A 14,403-nucleotide genomic window follows, 5' to 3' on the forward strand; every position below is an offset into this window, starting at 1 on the left:
CACAATTTATTTATTTGTTTAATTCCAGCATTATTTCACGTTTTGGGTAAGAGAGATTGAAGTGCTAAATCTTCCACTTATCATCTGGCTTTCAGTTAATGACTTAATTTCTATATACCTCATCTTTAAATGGGAGTAGTAATATTAATAGTATCTATTGTGTCAGTTACGTGTTGCTGCATAACAAGTTACCCCCAAATTTAGTGGCCTAAAACAACACATATGTATTGTTTCATAGTTTCTCTGGGTTAGGGAACTAAGCATGGCTTAGCTTGGTCTTTTGCTTCTGGGTCTATCACAGTTGCAACTGAGGTTTTGTCCAGGCTGTGGTTTCATCTGGAGACTCGACTGGGGCAGGTTCTGCTTCCAAGCTACTCACAAGGTTGCTGGGAGAATTTAGTTCCTTCAGAGCTGGTGGACTGAAACCCTCAGTTCATTTCTGGTGGTTGGTGGGAGGCAGCCTTTAGTTCCTAGATATGTGGGTCTCTACAGCTTGCTTTGTTATAGCAAACACATTAGAATGGCCAGAAAGAGAGCATGAATAAGACAGGAGTCATAGTCTTTTATAACCCACTCTCAGAAGTGACATCCTATCACATTTGCTATATTCTGTTCCTTAGAAATGAGTCACTGAGTCCAGTCCACAGTCAAGGGAAGATTACCCAAGGATGTGAATGCCAAGAGGCAGGGATTATTTGCAGCCATTTCTGAATCCTTCTTACTGGACTGAATAGTGTTCTCCCCAAATTGATTCCACCTGGAATCTGTGAATGTGATCTTATCTGGAAATAGGGTATTTGTAGATGTAATAAGTCAAGATGCAGTTATACGAGATCAAAGTGGACCCTGAATCCTACATGATTGGTGTCCTTATAAGATGAAGAGTATTTGGACACAGAGACACACACAGAGGGAAGATGGCCATGTGAAGACAGAGGTGAAGATTGGAAAGGGCAAGGAATGTCAGAGACTGATGGCAACCACCAGAGGCTGGAAGAGGCAGGGCAAGGTGTTTCCCTGAAGCCTTCAGAGGGAGCATGGTCTTGCTGGCACCTTGATTTGGACTTCTGGCCTCCAGAACTATGAGACAATACATTTCTATTGCTTTAAGCCACCCAATTTGTGTCACTATATTATGGCAACCCCAGGAAATTAATACACTTTACCTATTCATTATTATTATTTTTGAGATGGGGTCTCACTTTGTTACCAGGCTGGAGTGCAGTGGTGTGATCTTGGCTCACTGCAACCTCTGCCTCCCAGGCTCAAGCAATCCTCCCACCTCAGCCTCCTGAGTAGCTGGGACCACAGGCCTATGCCACCACACCTGGCTAATTTTTGCATTTTTTGTAGAGATAGGGTTTCACAATGTTGCCCGCACAGGTCTGGAACTCCTGACCTTAAATGATCCACCCGTCTTGGCCTCCCAAAGTGCTAGGATTACAGGCGTGAGCCACTGCACCCAGCCCCTACTCATTATTAATGTATGTGAAATACTTAACAGTCCTAGGCACCTAGGAAGAGTCCGTTAATACTGGTTATTATGCTGTATGTGCCTTTTCTACAACTTTCTGTGTTCCCTGAAATGAGATAATATATATGAAGGCACTTTATATACTGCGATGTGTAGTCAACTGCTTCTATATTATTAAGTCAATTAACACTGATTTCTTGCATGTCACCCTGATGTGTTGGGATCCTCTGCTATATACTCCTACACCATCATGTCCTATTTATTATTGATTGATTGATTGATTGATTTTGGGAAGTCCTGTTTTATTTTATTTTAGATTTGGGTGTCGTATATGTGCAGGTTTGTTGCGTGGGTAAATTGCGTGTCTCTGGGGTTTGGTGTATGAATGTTTCCATCACCCCAGTAGTGGGCATAGTACCCAATCGGTAGCTTTTCAGCCCTCCTCAGCCTCCCACCCTCTCCCTCTAGTAGTCCCCAGTGTCTATAGTTCCCATCTTTTTGTCCACATATCATGTTCTATTTATTAAGAGTAAGAGCATCCCTTGCAATTGCTTAATTATTTATTCATAATAACTTGCTTAATGACTTTCATGCCAAACTTCAGATTCCACAAGGGGACACCTTTGTTTCTTTTCCTAGCCTATATCCATATATTTCAGCATTGTGCTTGGTTTCGAGTAGGTGCTCAACAAACAGGGTTGACTAAAGTAATGGGTTGGTGCAAAAGTAATGGCGGTTTTTGCCATTACTTTCAATAGCAAAGATTGCCATGACTTTTGCACCAACTCAATGTGGAACTGGAAGCCCCATTCTAATTCTCTTTTATAATTCTAGTGTGCAATACTTTTTAGGTTTCTTAGAGGGGAATTAGGATGGGCTGCAGAAGTATTAGGGAAAGACTCAACTTGAGGGTGATTGGAGGAAGGGATGCAAGCAGGGTGTATTTTCTCCCACATCTCTTTCAATGACATCTTTTCTTTCACAGAGGATGATAGTCAAGGGACACAGGCAAAAGTGGATATTTGGGTGAGTGGGGTGAAGCCTGGATTTGGGAAACAGCTGGTATGTATAACTATGTCATTCTCCTACCCAAACATTAACATGTCTTCCTGTGATTTTTAGGGCAGGGTAGTTCTATCCAGGGGTAATTTTGTCCTCCATTCCAAGGTTATCTGTGAATGTCTGGGGACACTTTGGGTTGTCATACCTTCAGGGTGATGTGTGTGACTGGCATCTGGTGGATAGAGACCAGGGATACAGCTCAACATCCTACAGTGCCTGGGACAGCCTCCCACAATTAAGAAGTTCCCAGTGCCACATGTCCATAGAGAAAGAGAAATACAAGGGTAGGGGTAAAGTGCCTCAGCTGTCATTCAGAGACCTACATCAAGCACCTAGATTCTCCATGCCACACGCACCTTGTGGCACCTTAATAAATATCGTTGCCTTCTGGGCTCCCCACTCCAACACTTGTGCATATTCCTTATTTCTTACATTTCAGTGAGAGTCAATCTAATTAGCTTTATTTTTTTGAAGGAAAATCTGAGAAGAAATGGAAGCAGAGAGGACATTGCAAGAGAGGCTACTCAACTAATTCAGAGCGTGGAGTTGAAGATCTGGAATGACAGTTTTGCTTCTCCAGGAAAGGGTCGAATTTCTGACTTAGATGTAGGTAAGAGAGGCTGAGTAGAGTTTTTATCACTCTCCGTAAAGACCATTAAGAGGTCTGGGTCCTGGCTTTGCCAGGGTTTCTGAATGATGAAATCTGTGGGTTTCCAGGATCATAGACCCTCTACACCAACATTCTACATGAGAAGGACTCTGTTTTCAAAAATGCAAATTCAAGGGACAAGAGACTAAACCAGCTCTCGTCTTCTTTTCAGCTTCCCTTGGTATGATGGAAAGTATTTAAGAGCATATTCACCACGCCTCCATGGCTAGAGGATAGAAAAAACCTCGGTTATTTTCCTACTCTACTCTCACATAGTAACGAGAACACAGAATACTTCATCTCTGGTCACCAAAATATGTGTGGGCTCATTTTCCACACTGACCACACAGTTCTCTGGTGGATACCAGCTGGGTGTTCTATAATTCAATTATGACATTATCTGACATTCTCTACCAAAGATAGTGTCAGATCCCATAGGCTGCAGGCTTAATCCCACAAAAGTGTTCTTCACCTCAAATGCCAATCTCAAGTTCTAGGTTGTAACCTGTACGTCCGACTGACAGGCTATACATTAGAGTCCCACAACCCCTTCCTTGGGTTTGAGTAATTTGCTAGAGTGACTCACTTAACTTAGGAAAGCACTTTACTTACATTTATCCATTTATTAAAAATATATTACAAATGGGCTGGGTGTGGTGAGTTATGCCTGTATTCCCAGCACTTTGGGAGGCTGAAGCAAGTCGATCGCCTGAGGTCAGGAGTTCAAGACCAGCCTGGCCAACATGGCAAAACCCCATCTCTACTGAAAAAAAAAAAAAAAAAAAAAAAAAAAAGTATCTGGGCGTGGTGTTGTGTGCCTGTAATCCTAGCTTCCCAGGGGGCTGAGGCAAGAGAATTGCTTGAACCCAGGAGGTGGAGGTTGCAATGAGCTGAGATCGCACCATTGCACTCAAGCCTGGGCAAGAGAGCAAGACTCATCTCTCTCTCTATATATATAAAAAATATATTTAAAATATAAATATATATTTATAAATACTATATATATATATAAATAAAACAAATGATACAGATGAACAGCCAGATGGAAGAGATGCACAGGGCAAGGCATAGAAGAAGAGGTGCAGAGCTTCTAAGCCCCCTTTAGGGGTGCCACCCCGAGGACCCACATATTTTAAGCTATCTAGAATCTCCTAGACAGCTTAACAAATCTTTTGGATTTGTATGGAGGCTTCATTAGTTAGCCATGATTGGGTACATTATTGGCCATTGATATCAACTCAACATTCAGCCTCCCTCCTCTTCCTGTATCTGGGATGGGGGTGAAACTGAAAGTTCCAATCCTTTAATCTCACCATTGGTTTCCTTGGCAACCACCCCCATCCTGAGGCTATCCAGGAGCTGGCTAAGAGTCACCACATTAGAAAAAAAGATGTTTCTATAACCAAGAAAATACAAAGGATTTGAGTTGAGTCACATGCTCCTGTCACTCAGGAAATTACAATGGTCTTAGGGGCGATATGTCAGTAACTTGAGTCCAAGACCAAATATTAGAACAAGAGATTTTCCTAGTGTTCCTACTGCTCAGGAAATGCTAAGGGTTTTAGGAACTGTATATCAGGAACTGTGGTTTCTTCCTAACCTCTGTATCTGTTAATCATTTCAAAGAATCAATTTTTGGCTTTGTTGATTATTTATATTATTATTCCATTTCCTTTTTCTTTAATTTTCTGTATTATTTCTTTCCTTTTACTTCTTTTAGGTCGAACTTGCTTTTCATTTTCTAACTTATTGACTTAGTAATTTGATTACTAATTTTAAACCATTCTCCTTTCCCAATATATGCATTTAAAGCTTAACACTTAGCTATAAATTAGAGCTATATATTTCCCTCTAAGCACACCTTTAGCTGCATCCTGCAGGTTTTCATATACTGGGCTTTCATTATCATTTAGATCAAAATATTAAAACATTTCCTATGTAATTTGTCATTTAACTCATGGTTTATTTAGAAGTGTGTTGCTGAATTACCAAATATTTGTGGCTTTTTAGGGTTTCCTTGTGTTAATGGCCTCATTTAATTTATTATGGGTTTTAATTAAGAAAGGATGTTGAACTTCGTCAAATGCTTTTTCTACCTCAATTGAGATGATCATTTTATCATCAATTGAGATGGTTTTTATCTTTCATTCTGTTAATGTGATAAATCCTATTGATTGATTTACATATGTTAAACCACACTTGCTTACCAGGAAAAAATAGTTGTGATATATACTCTTTGATGAGTTGTCTGAGCACATACTATGTAAGATTTCAATCCTTTTGAATTAATTGAGACTTGATTGATAGTCTATTTTGGCAAATGTTCCATATGAACTTAGTGTCTGAATTAACATACCAAATCTGGTGGTATAAGCATGGTAAACAGTGGCTTAACCATTATTTTTTAAATAGTTTTAGCATAAGTGAGTCAGGGCTGATGTAGCAATACCATGGCAGCTCTATGCTCTGCTGCCTTCATCATTCACGTTCACTTTGTGATACAAGACAGCTGTTCTACTATCACACCCTTTTACCAGCCAGTGAAAAGGGGAAAAAATAAGTTGAAAGGATGTCTGTTTCCCTTAGCACATGCCATTCTGTTCTTTGATTCATTGGCCTGAAAATAGTTGCATGACTCTGCCTAGCTGCAAGGGAAGCTGGAAAATGGCTTGTCTTCAGCTTAAATTTAGTAGTTCTAGACCCAAAGAAAGAATAGGTAAATGGTGATCACAGGTAATAAGCAGTCTGCCATAGCCCCTAGGACAGCTTTCTCACTTGCTCAGAGACAAACTCTGGTTATACCCCCAAAATGTTGAGGTTGATCTCACAAAATGTGTTTATAGGTTTGATGAATAGTGTTTACTCAAGGGATTCTTCCCAAATGCAGAAGTTCTGTTCCTAGTGACTATTTTTTGGAGAAAACTTTAAAATGCTTAGCTACTCTTGCTTATAAAGATTGCATTCTCCCCTAACCAGGCACCCCAGTACCGTTAAGTGTCCTGTGGAAACTGCTTAGCTTGCCTATCAGAGTACCAGTTCTGGGAAGCACGCCCTTCTCTCTTCTCTTGGGTTGTGGCCAGTGTGTTGCTAAGGCCATTTTGGCCACTCCATTTCTACCAGCCAAAGGTGGGAAGAAAGTGCCATGTGGCCAACCTTGCACAGGGGAGATGGAATCACTAATAGGCGGTCTTCCAGAGAAGGGAGTTCTTTAGCAAATTATTTAGGCATGAGGCTTGAGAACAGGACTGACTTTCTTAATGTTTTCAGTTTATGAAACCAAGAGGTGTAATGAAACAAGGGAGAACGCTTTTCTGGAAGCTGGAAATAACACCATGGATATCAACTGTGCTGATGCTTTTAAAAGAACCCCAAGAGGTACTGTGTCTCCAATGAATTCTCTTGACTCTGAATTCTATGCATCATTGTTTCATTTCTAGGTGATTAAACCCCGGGGTGGGAATTCACAAAGCTTTTCAGGTACGGAGATTCTACATGGTGGAATAAAAAGATCTTCCTTGACCACTAACTAGGCATTTTGCAGAGAGAAGTCGGGTTGCCATATGGGGTGTGTACTTTGTGATATACACAAAAATTTGCACAGGGATTCCTTGCAATGCCTCCTGAAAAGGGACTGGTTGGGCCGGGCACAGTGGCTCATGCCTGTAATCCCGGCACTTTGGGAGTGTGAGGCGGGCGGATCACAAGGTCAGGAGTTTGAGACCAGCCTGGCCAACATGGAGAAACCCCATCTGTACTAAAAATACAAAAATTAGCCAGGCGTGTTGGTGCGTGCCTGTAATCCCAGCTACTCAGGAGGATAAAGCAGGAGAATTGCTTGAACCCAGAAGGCGGAGGTTGCAATGAGCCGAGATGCCGCCATTGCACCCCAGCTTAGGTGACAGTGTGAGATTCTGCCTCAAAAAAAAAAAAAAAAAAAAAAGGACCGACTGATGCATGCCGTTTCCATGTGATGGTCTGAAAAGGTAACACTCAACGGTGTCAGATTGCCTTGAACACTTCCTTGAGAAGCGTTTATGAACACCCTTTTCAAGAGAGCCACCCCGTCTTGTTCTTTACCACAGATTGGAAAACGAATGTTCTCTACAAGGTTCAGAGAGTAAATATGTTAGGCCTTTTGTTCCAGATGACCTCTGTCATAACTACTCAACTCTGCCATCAGAGTGTGAAAGCAGCCATTGATGATGTGTCAGTGAAGGAGTGTGGCTGTGTGTCAATAAAACTTTATTTACAAAAGCAGGCGGCAGGCTGGGTTTTACCCTCACAGCATGGTGTTTCACCCCCACTTTATCTCATCTCCTGAAGTCTCTGTAAAGCTCCTGCACTATGTACTTTTTTCTAATGTATTTATTTGTTGGTGGCCCATCTATCTCACTATGACATCAGCTCTCTGATGGCAGGGGTTTTGTCTGTTTTGTTCGCTGCTGTCTAATAATTCCTAGAATGTCTGGCACACAGTAGAGGATAAAAAAATATTTCCCTGAAAGATAAATGAATGAATGCATATGAACTATTTCAAAGAGAAAAACCTGGTTACCTTAAAAATGAAATATCTGCTGCATTTCCTCCAAAAAATTCCTGGTTACTCGTCAATCTTCACTCCTTACTATAGCTATAGAGTAGGGGAAGGGAGGAAAGGGATCTAAAAATAAGTTGATTTTGTTGTTGTTGAGACCGAGTCTCACTCTGTTGCCCAGACTGGAGTGCAGTGACGCAATCTTGGCTCACTGCAGCCTCTGCCTCCCGAGTTCAAGCAATTCTGCCTCAGCCTCCCAAGTAGGTGGGATTATAGGCACCCGCTATGCCCAGCTAATTTTTGTATTTATAGTAGAGACGGGGTTTCACTGTGTTGGCCAAGGTGGTCTCGAACTCCTGACCTCAGGCAATCCACCCACCTTGGCCTCCCAAAGTGCTGGAATTACAGGCGTGAGCCACCATGCCCAGCTGAGTTGATTTTTTTTAATGGAGCAAATAGGAATACAGATGATAAGTAGCTTTGGTCAAAAATGGGATGGTAGCACGTGGACAACTGCAATTTGGGAAACACCCCATCACACGGGCATCCTGTGTGCACTGAACCTCCATAATTTTTTTTTTTTTGGAGTCAGAGTCTCACTCTGTCACCCAGGCTGGAGTGCAGTAGCACCATCTTAGCTCACTGCAACCTCTGCCTCCTGGGTTCCAGCGATTTTCCTGCCTCAGCCTCCTGAGTAACTGGGATTACAGGTGCCCACCACTACACCTGGCTAATGTTTGTATTTTTAGTACAGATGGGATTTTTGCCATGTTGGGCAGGCTGGTCTTGAAATCCTGACCTCAGATGACCCACCTGCTTCAGCCTCCCAAAGTGCTGGGATCATAGGTGTGAGCCACTGTGCCCGGCCTGAAGCTCTCTACATTAAACTGTGGCTTCATGAAAAGGGGAGGGGGAAAAGGAAGACAGGGAGAGGAAGGGTGATAAGATGAGAGAGAGAGAGAAAAGGAGTGAATTAATTAAATACAGTGGGTCATTCTGCACACCATTCCACTAAATTAGGTAACCCAGAGTGAGCTTGAGGTGAAGGCTGAGAGAGTGTGATTTTCTTAGACTGCCTGAGTTCCACGTGCCCTTCTGAGGACAAGCATCTTGCCTCACAACTCTGGTTATAATGCTCCAGGGCTCGTATATATTTTTAGGACTCTGATGAGCATATTTTGCACATAAACCGCTTATAGTATGTGGGGCATTATAATACATATTACATAAACAAAAATGCTGCACCCCAAGCGACACACAGTGTCTTGAATGGCATTTAAGGGATTTCCAAGAACAGTTTTAGCCATTCCTTGCTTGCCTTATGACCCTCATGTTAGACACTACTGTCCTTTGTCTCCAAACTATGGACGGCCACTAACAGTATTTCTTTTCCATTTTTCTCAGAGAGCACTGCAGTTGCCCTCATCACGTTTCAATCTCTTGGGGATATTCTGAATGCATCCTTTTTTAGTAAAAGAAAAGGGATGCAGGAAGTAAAACTGAACTCTCATGTTGTGAGTGGCAGCATCGGTTTGAAGGAAAAAGTGTCCCTGTCTGAACCTGTGTTCCTGACTTTTCACCATAATCAGGTGAGAAACACCCCGGGCTGGGTCTTCATGCAGCACCTTAAAGGGTGAGCAGGTGCGGACAGCTTCCCAAGTAGAAAACGAAATTCAGAAGTAAGAGAACACACAAGACACACTGAGGCATCTTCAATGAGATTTCGCCTCACCATGGTGAGGATAGCTATTATCGAAAACTTAAAATATCAGTATGTGGCAAAAATAAAGAAATAAAGAGGAACCCTTATGGATATGCTATTGAAAATGTAATTTGGTACAGTCATTATGGAGAACAGTACAGAGGCTTCTCAAAAAGTTATAAACAGAATTATCATCTGTTCCAGCAATTCCACTTCTGGGTATGTGGCCAAAAGAATTGAAATCAGGATCTCAAAGAGATAACTGCACTCCTATGTTTATTGCAGTATTATTCACACTAGCCGAGATATGGAAACAGCCTATGTATCTGTCAACAGATGAATGAAGTTTTTTTTTTGTGTTTTTTTTTTTTTTTTTTTGAGGCAGAGTCTCGCTCTGTCGGCCAGGCTGGAGTGCAGTGGTGCCATCTCGGCTCATTGCAACCTCCATCTCCCTGGCTGAAGCGATTCTCCTGCCTCAGCCTCCCGAGTGGCTGGGATCACAGGAGTGTGCCACTACGCCCAGCTAGTTTTTATATTTTTAGTAGAGACAGGGTTTCACCATGTTGGCCAAGCTGGTCACGAACTCCTGACCTCAGGTAATCCGTCTGCCTCAGCCTCCCAAAGTGCTGGGATTACAGGTGTGAAACACCGTGCCTGGCCAATAGCTTTTTTTTTTTTTTTTTTTTAACAGACGGAGTCTCACTGTCACCCCAGGCTGAAGTGCAATGGCACGATCTCTGCTCACTGCAACCTCCGCCTCCTGAGTTCAAATGATTCTCCTGCCTCAGCCTCCCGAACAGCTGGGATTACAGACACCTGCCATCATGCCTGGCTAATTTTTGTACTTTTAGTAGAGACAGGATTTCACCATGTTGGCCAGGCTGGTCTCAAACTCCTAACCTCAGGTGATCTGCCCGCCTCAGCCTCCCAAAGTGCTGGGATTACAGGCGTGAGCCACCATGCCCAGCCTAATGTATCACACTCAATGTAACTACACTTAATAAGTGTATACGTGAGATCTGCTGAGAAAGTGCATCACAAATGTATTCACCACACAAACACACACACACAAATATGTGAGGTGTTGGATGTGTTAGCTTCATTGTGGTAATCATTTAAAACTGTATACATCTATCAGAATGTATAAACATAGTTTTTTGGGTTTTTTTTTTTGTTTTTTTTGTTTTTTTTTTGGTCAATCACACCTCAGTAAAGCTTGGGAAGAAATGAAATGTTGGGGCATCCAGAAATTGCCACAGTGAGATGCCATTCTCACGCTGAAGCCAAAAGGCAATGGAGGAGAAGCTTTACTGAGCTCAGTGGAAGCAGGAGGCAGGAATGAGGGATCGCTCTGCAGAAGATGGAGATGGTTTAAAGTAGAAAGGGCACAGGGAAGAAATACTTTATTCCTCTCTCTTCTCTCACCCAAAGAGTCTCACCAGTGCCTCTCTTTGGTTCTATAAATAGCAAGGAAGCTGGCGAAGCCATTCAGAGGGTCAACACCAGGGTTCTGAGCTGACCAGAGAAGGGCAGAATAGATGGAGAATAAACCCACCACAGGCGTGGTGATATGAAACTCTTCCCCTACAAGTGTATTTCCGATCCAGTTTCCAACACTGCATAGTGATTAACCTATAAAGTTGAAATAATAAGCTGGGCACGTTGGCTCATGCCTGTAATCCCAGCACTTTGGGAGGCTGAGGTGGGCGGATCACTTGAGGCCAGGAGTTCAAGACCAGCCTGGCCAACATGGTGAAACCCCATCTCTACTAAAAATACAAAAATTAGCTGGGCGTGGTGGTGTGCACCAGTAGTCCCAGCTACTTGGGAGGCTGAGGCAGGATAATTGCTTGAACTCGGGAGGTGGAGGTTGCAGTGAGCTGAGATCGCACCACTGCACTCCAGCCTGGGCAACAGAGCAAGACTCTGTCTCAAAATAAAATAAAATAAAAAATAAAACCAGGAAGAGACTCACTTTCATACTCTTCTCTTTCCAGCCTAGTGACGAGAGAACAAAACATATCTGTGTCTACTGGGAGGGATTGGAGGGAGGCAGCTGGTCCACTGAGGGCTGCTCTCGTGTGTGCAGCAACGGCTCTTACACCAAATGCAAGTGCTTCCATCTGTCCAGCTTTGCCGTCCTCGTGGCTCTTGCCCCCAAGGTACCAAGATTAATTCCTGTGAACCTGTGTATGTCCCAGAAGCTGTGAGTCATCCTCTGCATTTCTTACAAAAAGATTCTAAAGGCCAGGTGCGGTGTCTCACACCTGTAGTCTCAGCACTTTGGGAGGCCAAGCCGGGTGGATCATTTGAGGTCAGGAGTTCGAGACCAGCCTGGCCAACATGATGAAAACCTGTCTCTACCAAAAATACAAAATTAGCTGGGCATGGTGGCGCACACCTGTAATCCCAGCTACTCAAGAGGCTGAGGGAGAAGAACTGAGTGAACCCAGGAAGCAGAGGTTGCAGTGAGCCGAGATCGTGCCACCGTACTCCAGCCTTGGTGACACAGCAAGACTCCATGTTAAAAAAAAAAAAAAAAGAAAGAAAGAAAAGAGGTTCTAAGACAAGGAGTCAAATAGTAGTAGCTTACCTGAAAGCGGATTACAGGAAACACTAGTGGGGGATTGAGACAATGAGATGGAAGTAAGACAGATGTCAGTGCAGACAGCATTATCAAGACAGTTACCACCATAGGTAACTGGACTTTATTCCCTCTGGGGGACTCTGGGAGTCAGTGTAGAACTCACATCTCTGGGTCATTCTATCTGAGCTGCAAGGGAGCTGGGGTATTTATACACCAACTCCCATTAGTCATTTGTTAAGAGCTGTATCCAGCACTGGTCTAGTTGTTTCGGTTTTTATCATTCCTGTGTGATGAGTGTTATTACTGCCCTCATTTTGAAGATGAGAACACTAAGTCTCAGAGAGGTAAAGTCAATTGTTTCAGGGACTGAACTAGGAAGCCCATCTGACACTACCTCAGGAACATAACACCACCACTGGACACTATAATGGATTCCCCCTTTGGTGTTTTGCAGGAGGACCCTGTGCTGACTGTAATCACCCAGGTGGGGCTGGCCATCTCTCTGCTGTGCCTCTTCCTGGCCATCCTCACCTTCCTCCTGTGCCGGCCCATCCAGAACACCAGCACCTCCCTCCACCTACAGTTCTCCCTCTGCCTCTTCCTGGCCCACCTCCTATTCCTGACGGGCATCAACAGAACTGAGCCTGAGGTAGGTAATTTACCCAAATTACCTCATGGTCATAATGAATCCAGCCATCTTGTCCCACAAGAAGATAGAGAGCAAAGCATTAGTCAGCAGTGATGGTGTAGAGAGGAAAAGTAAGAGCTCCATTTCAGTTGTCCTCCTATACAAGGGCCATTTAGCAAAGTGATTGAGTGTCAGGCTGATGGTATTAAATAGGGTAACATTAGTGGTTGTTAGGATCACCTCCAGAATGTGAGTGGGAGTTATTTTTTCCTTATGTATCAGTAGAGGGTGAGCAAACAGGTCTGAAGAGTGTCTATCCTGCACCGTCAGGCTGAGGGAAGCTCTCATTTTTCCATACACAGCTCCCAAGGTCATCCTGGTGTTCACATTTCAGCCAGCCCGGAGGGGGAAAAGAACATGGCTGAGTCCCACAGTGGGAGGTTAATATGTGCCACACCAGGAAGTGGTGCATATCACTTCCCCTCACACTCTATTGGCTAGGATTCAGTCACATGATAACACATAACTGCAAGGGTAGTTGGGAAATGTAGTCTCTGGGAAGCCACTTCCTCGTGACAAATCTATACTCTGGATTTGAGGGTGGGGAAGAGGCTTAAGTTTTTGGTGGGCAGTGAGTTTGCTGCACTGATCTGCACTTGAATCGCAGCTCTTCACGTTACTTGCTGTAAAACCTTGTTGAAGTGACTTCCCCTTTTAATTAATTTATTTACATTTATTTTTTAAGCTGAAAAATACAACTATATATATGATATTTTTTTCTGTACAGCATGTTTTGAAATATGTATACATTGTAGAATGGCTCAAGTGATCTAATTAACATTTGCATTACCTCACACACTCAGCTTTGCTGTGTGTGTAGTGTTTTTTTGTTTTTTTGTGTGTGTGTGTGGTGAGAACACTAACAACCTATTCTTTTAGCAGTTTTTGAGAATACATACATTGTTACCATGTAACTATGATCACCATGTTTTACAATAGAGCTCTTGTGGCTTCCCCTTTTTAAACTTCCTCTGCAAAACAGGGGCCTAGTCGTAGGATTTAGTAAGAACTTAGCAAGATAAAACATATAAAAGATTATGAATTAATCACTCAGAGAACAGTGTTCATTTTTGTCTTTATCATGATCATGGCCATCATATGATCCTGGAAGATTTAAAGCTAGATGGTTCTCTAAGTCTTCTATTAACCCTAAAACGCTATGATCACACAACTAGAAAGTTACAAAATCACTCTGTTGATTTTTTAATTTTTTTTTTTCCTGAGAAATAGTATAATTTTATGGTTAAGGGTAAGTACATTTTCTGGAGATAGTTTAGGTTCAAATCCAGTTTTATTTTTTTATTAGCTGTAAGATTTGGGGGCCAGATTTTAACCTCTTGGTGTTTCATTTGAAAATAGGCAGAGGTTGGGAAGACAGTCCTCAGGCCAAATCTGGCCCGCCTTCTGTTTTTGTAAGTTAAGTTTTATTAAAACACAGCCTCATCTATTCATTTACATATTGTCTGTGGCTGCTTTTATGCTACAATGGCAGAATGGTGTAGTTGCAATAGAGATTCAACTGCAAAGCTTAAAATCTGGCCCTTAAAATTTTTTTTTTTTTGCCGGGCGCGGTGGCTCACGCCTGTAATCCCAGCACTTTGGGAGGCCGAGACGGGCGGATCACGAGGTCAGGAGATCGAGACCATCCTGGTTAACATGGTGAAATCCCGTCTCTACTAAAAATACAAAAAAATCAGCCGGGCGTAG

At 42.8% G+C, this 14,403-nt stretch overlaps 1 protein-coding gene across 2 annotated transcripts in view; it reads left to right on the plus strand.

The window, feature by feature from the left end:
- The window catches only part of LOC103234345 (putative adhesion G protein-coupled receptor E4P), a 45,885-nt gene that overhangs the window by 14,120 nt on the left and 17,362 nt on the right, over positions 1–14,403 (plus strand). For both annotated transcript variants that reach the window (XM_037994377.2, XM_073017048.1), the window contains exons 6-11: positions 2,460–2,500; positions 3,011–3,146; positions 6,453–6,560; positions 9,124–9,308; positions 11,419–11,583; positions 12,463–12,657. In XM_037994377.2, coding sequence (XP_037850305.2) covers positions 2,460–2,500; positions 3,011–3,146; positions 6,453–6,560; positions 9,124–9,308; positions 11,419–11,583; positions 12,463–12,657 — 830 coding nt within the window. The remainder of the gene's footprint in view (positions 1–2,459; positions 2,501–3,010; positions 3,147–6,452; positions 6,561–9,123; positions 9,309–11,418; positions 11,584–12,462; positions 12,658–14,403) is intronic.

The sequence above is a fragment of the Chlorocebus sabaeus genome, chromosome 6 (assembly GCF_047675955.1).
Source record: "Chlorocebus sabaeus isolate Y175 chromosome 6, mChlSab1.0.hap1, whole genome shotgun sequence".
Classification (NCBI taxonomy): Eukaryota; Metazoa; Chordata; class Mammalia; order Primates; family Cercopithecidae; genus Chlorocebus; species Chlorocebus sabaeus.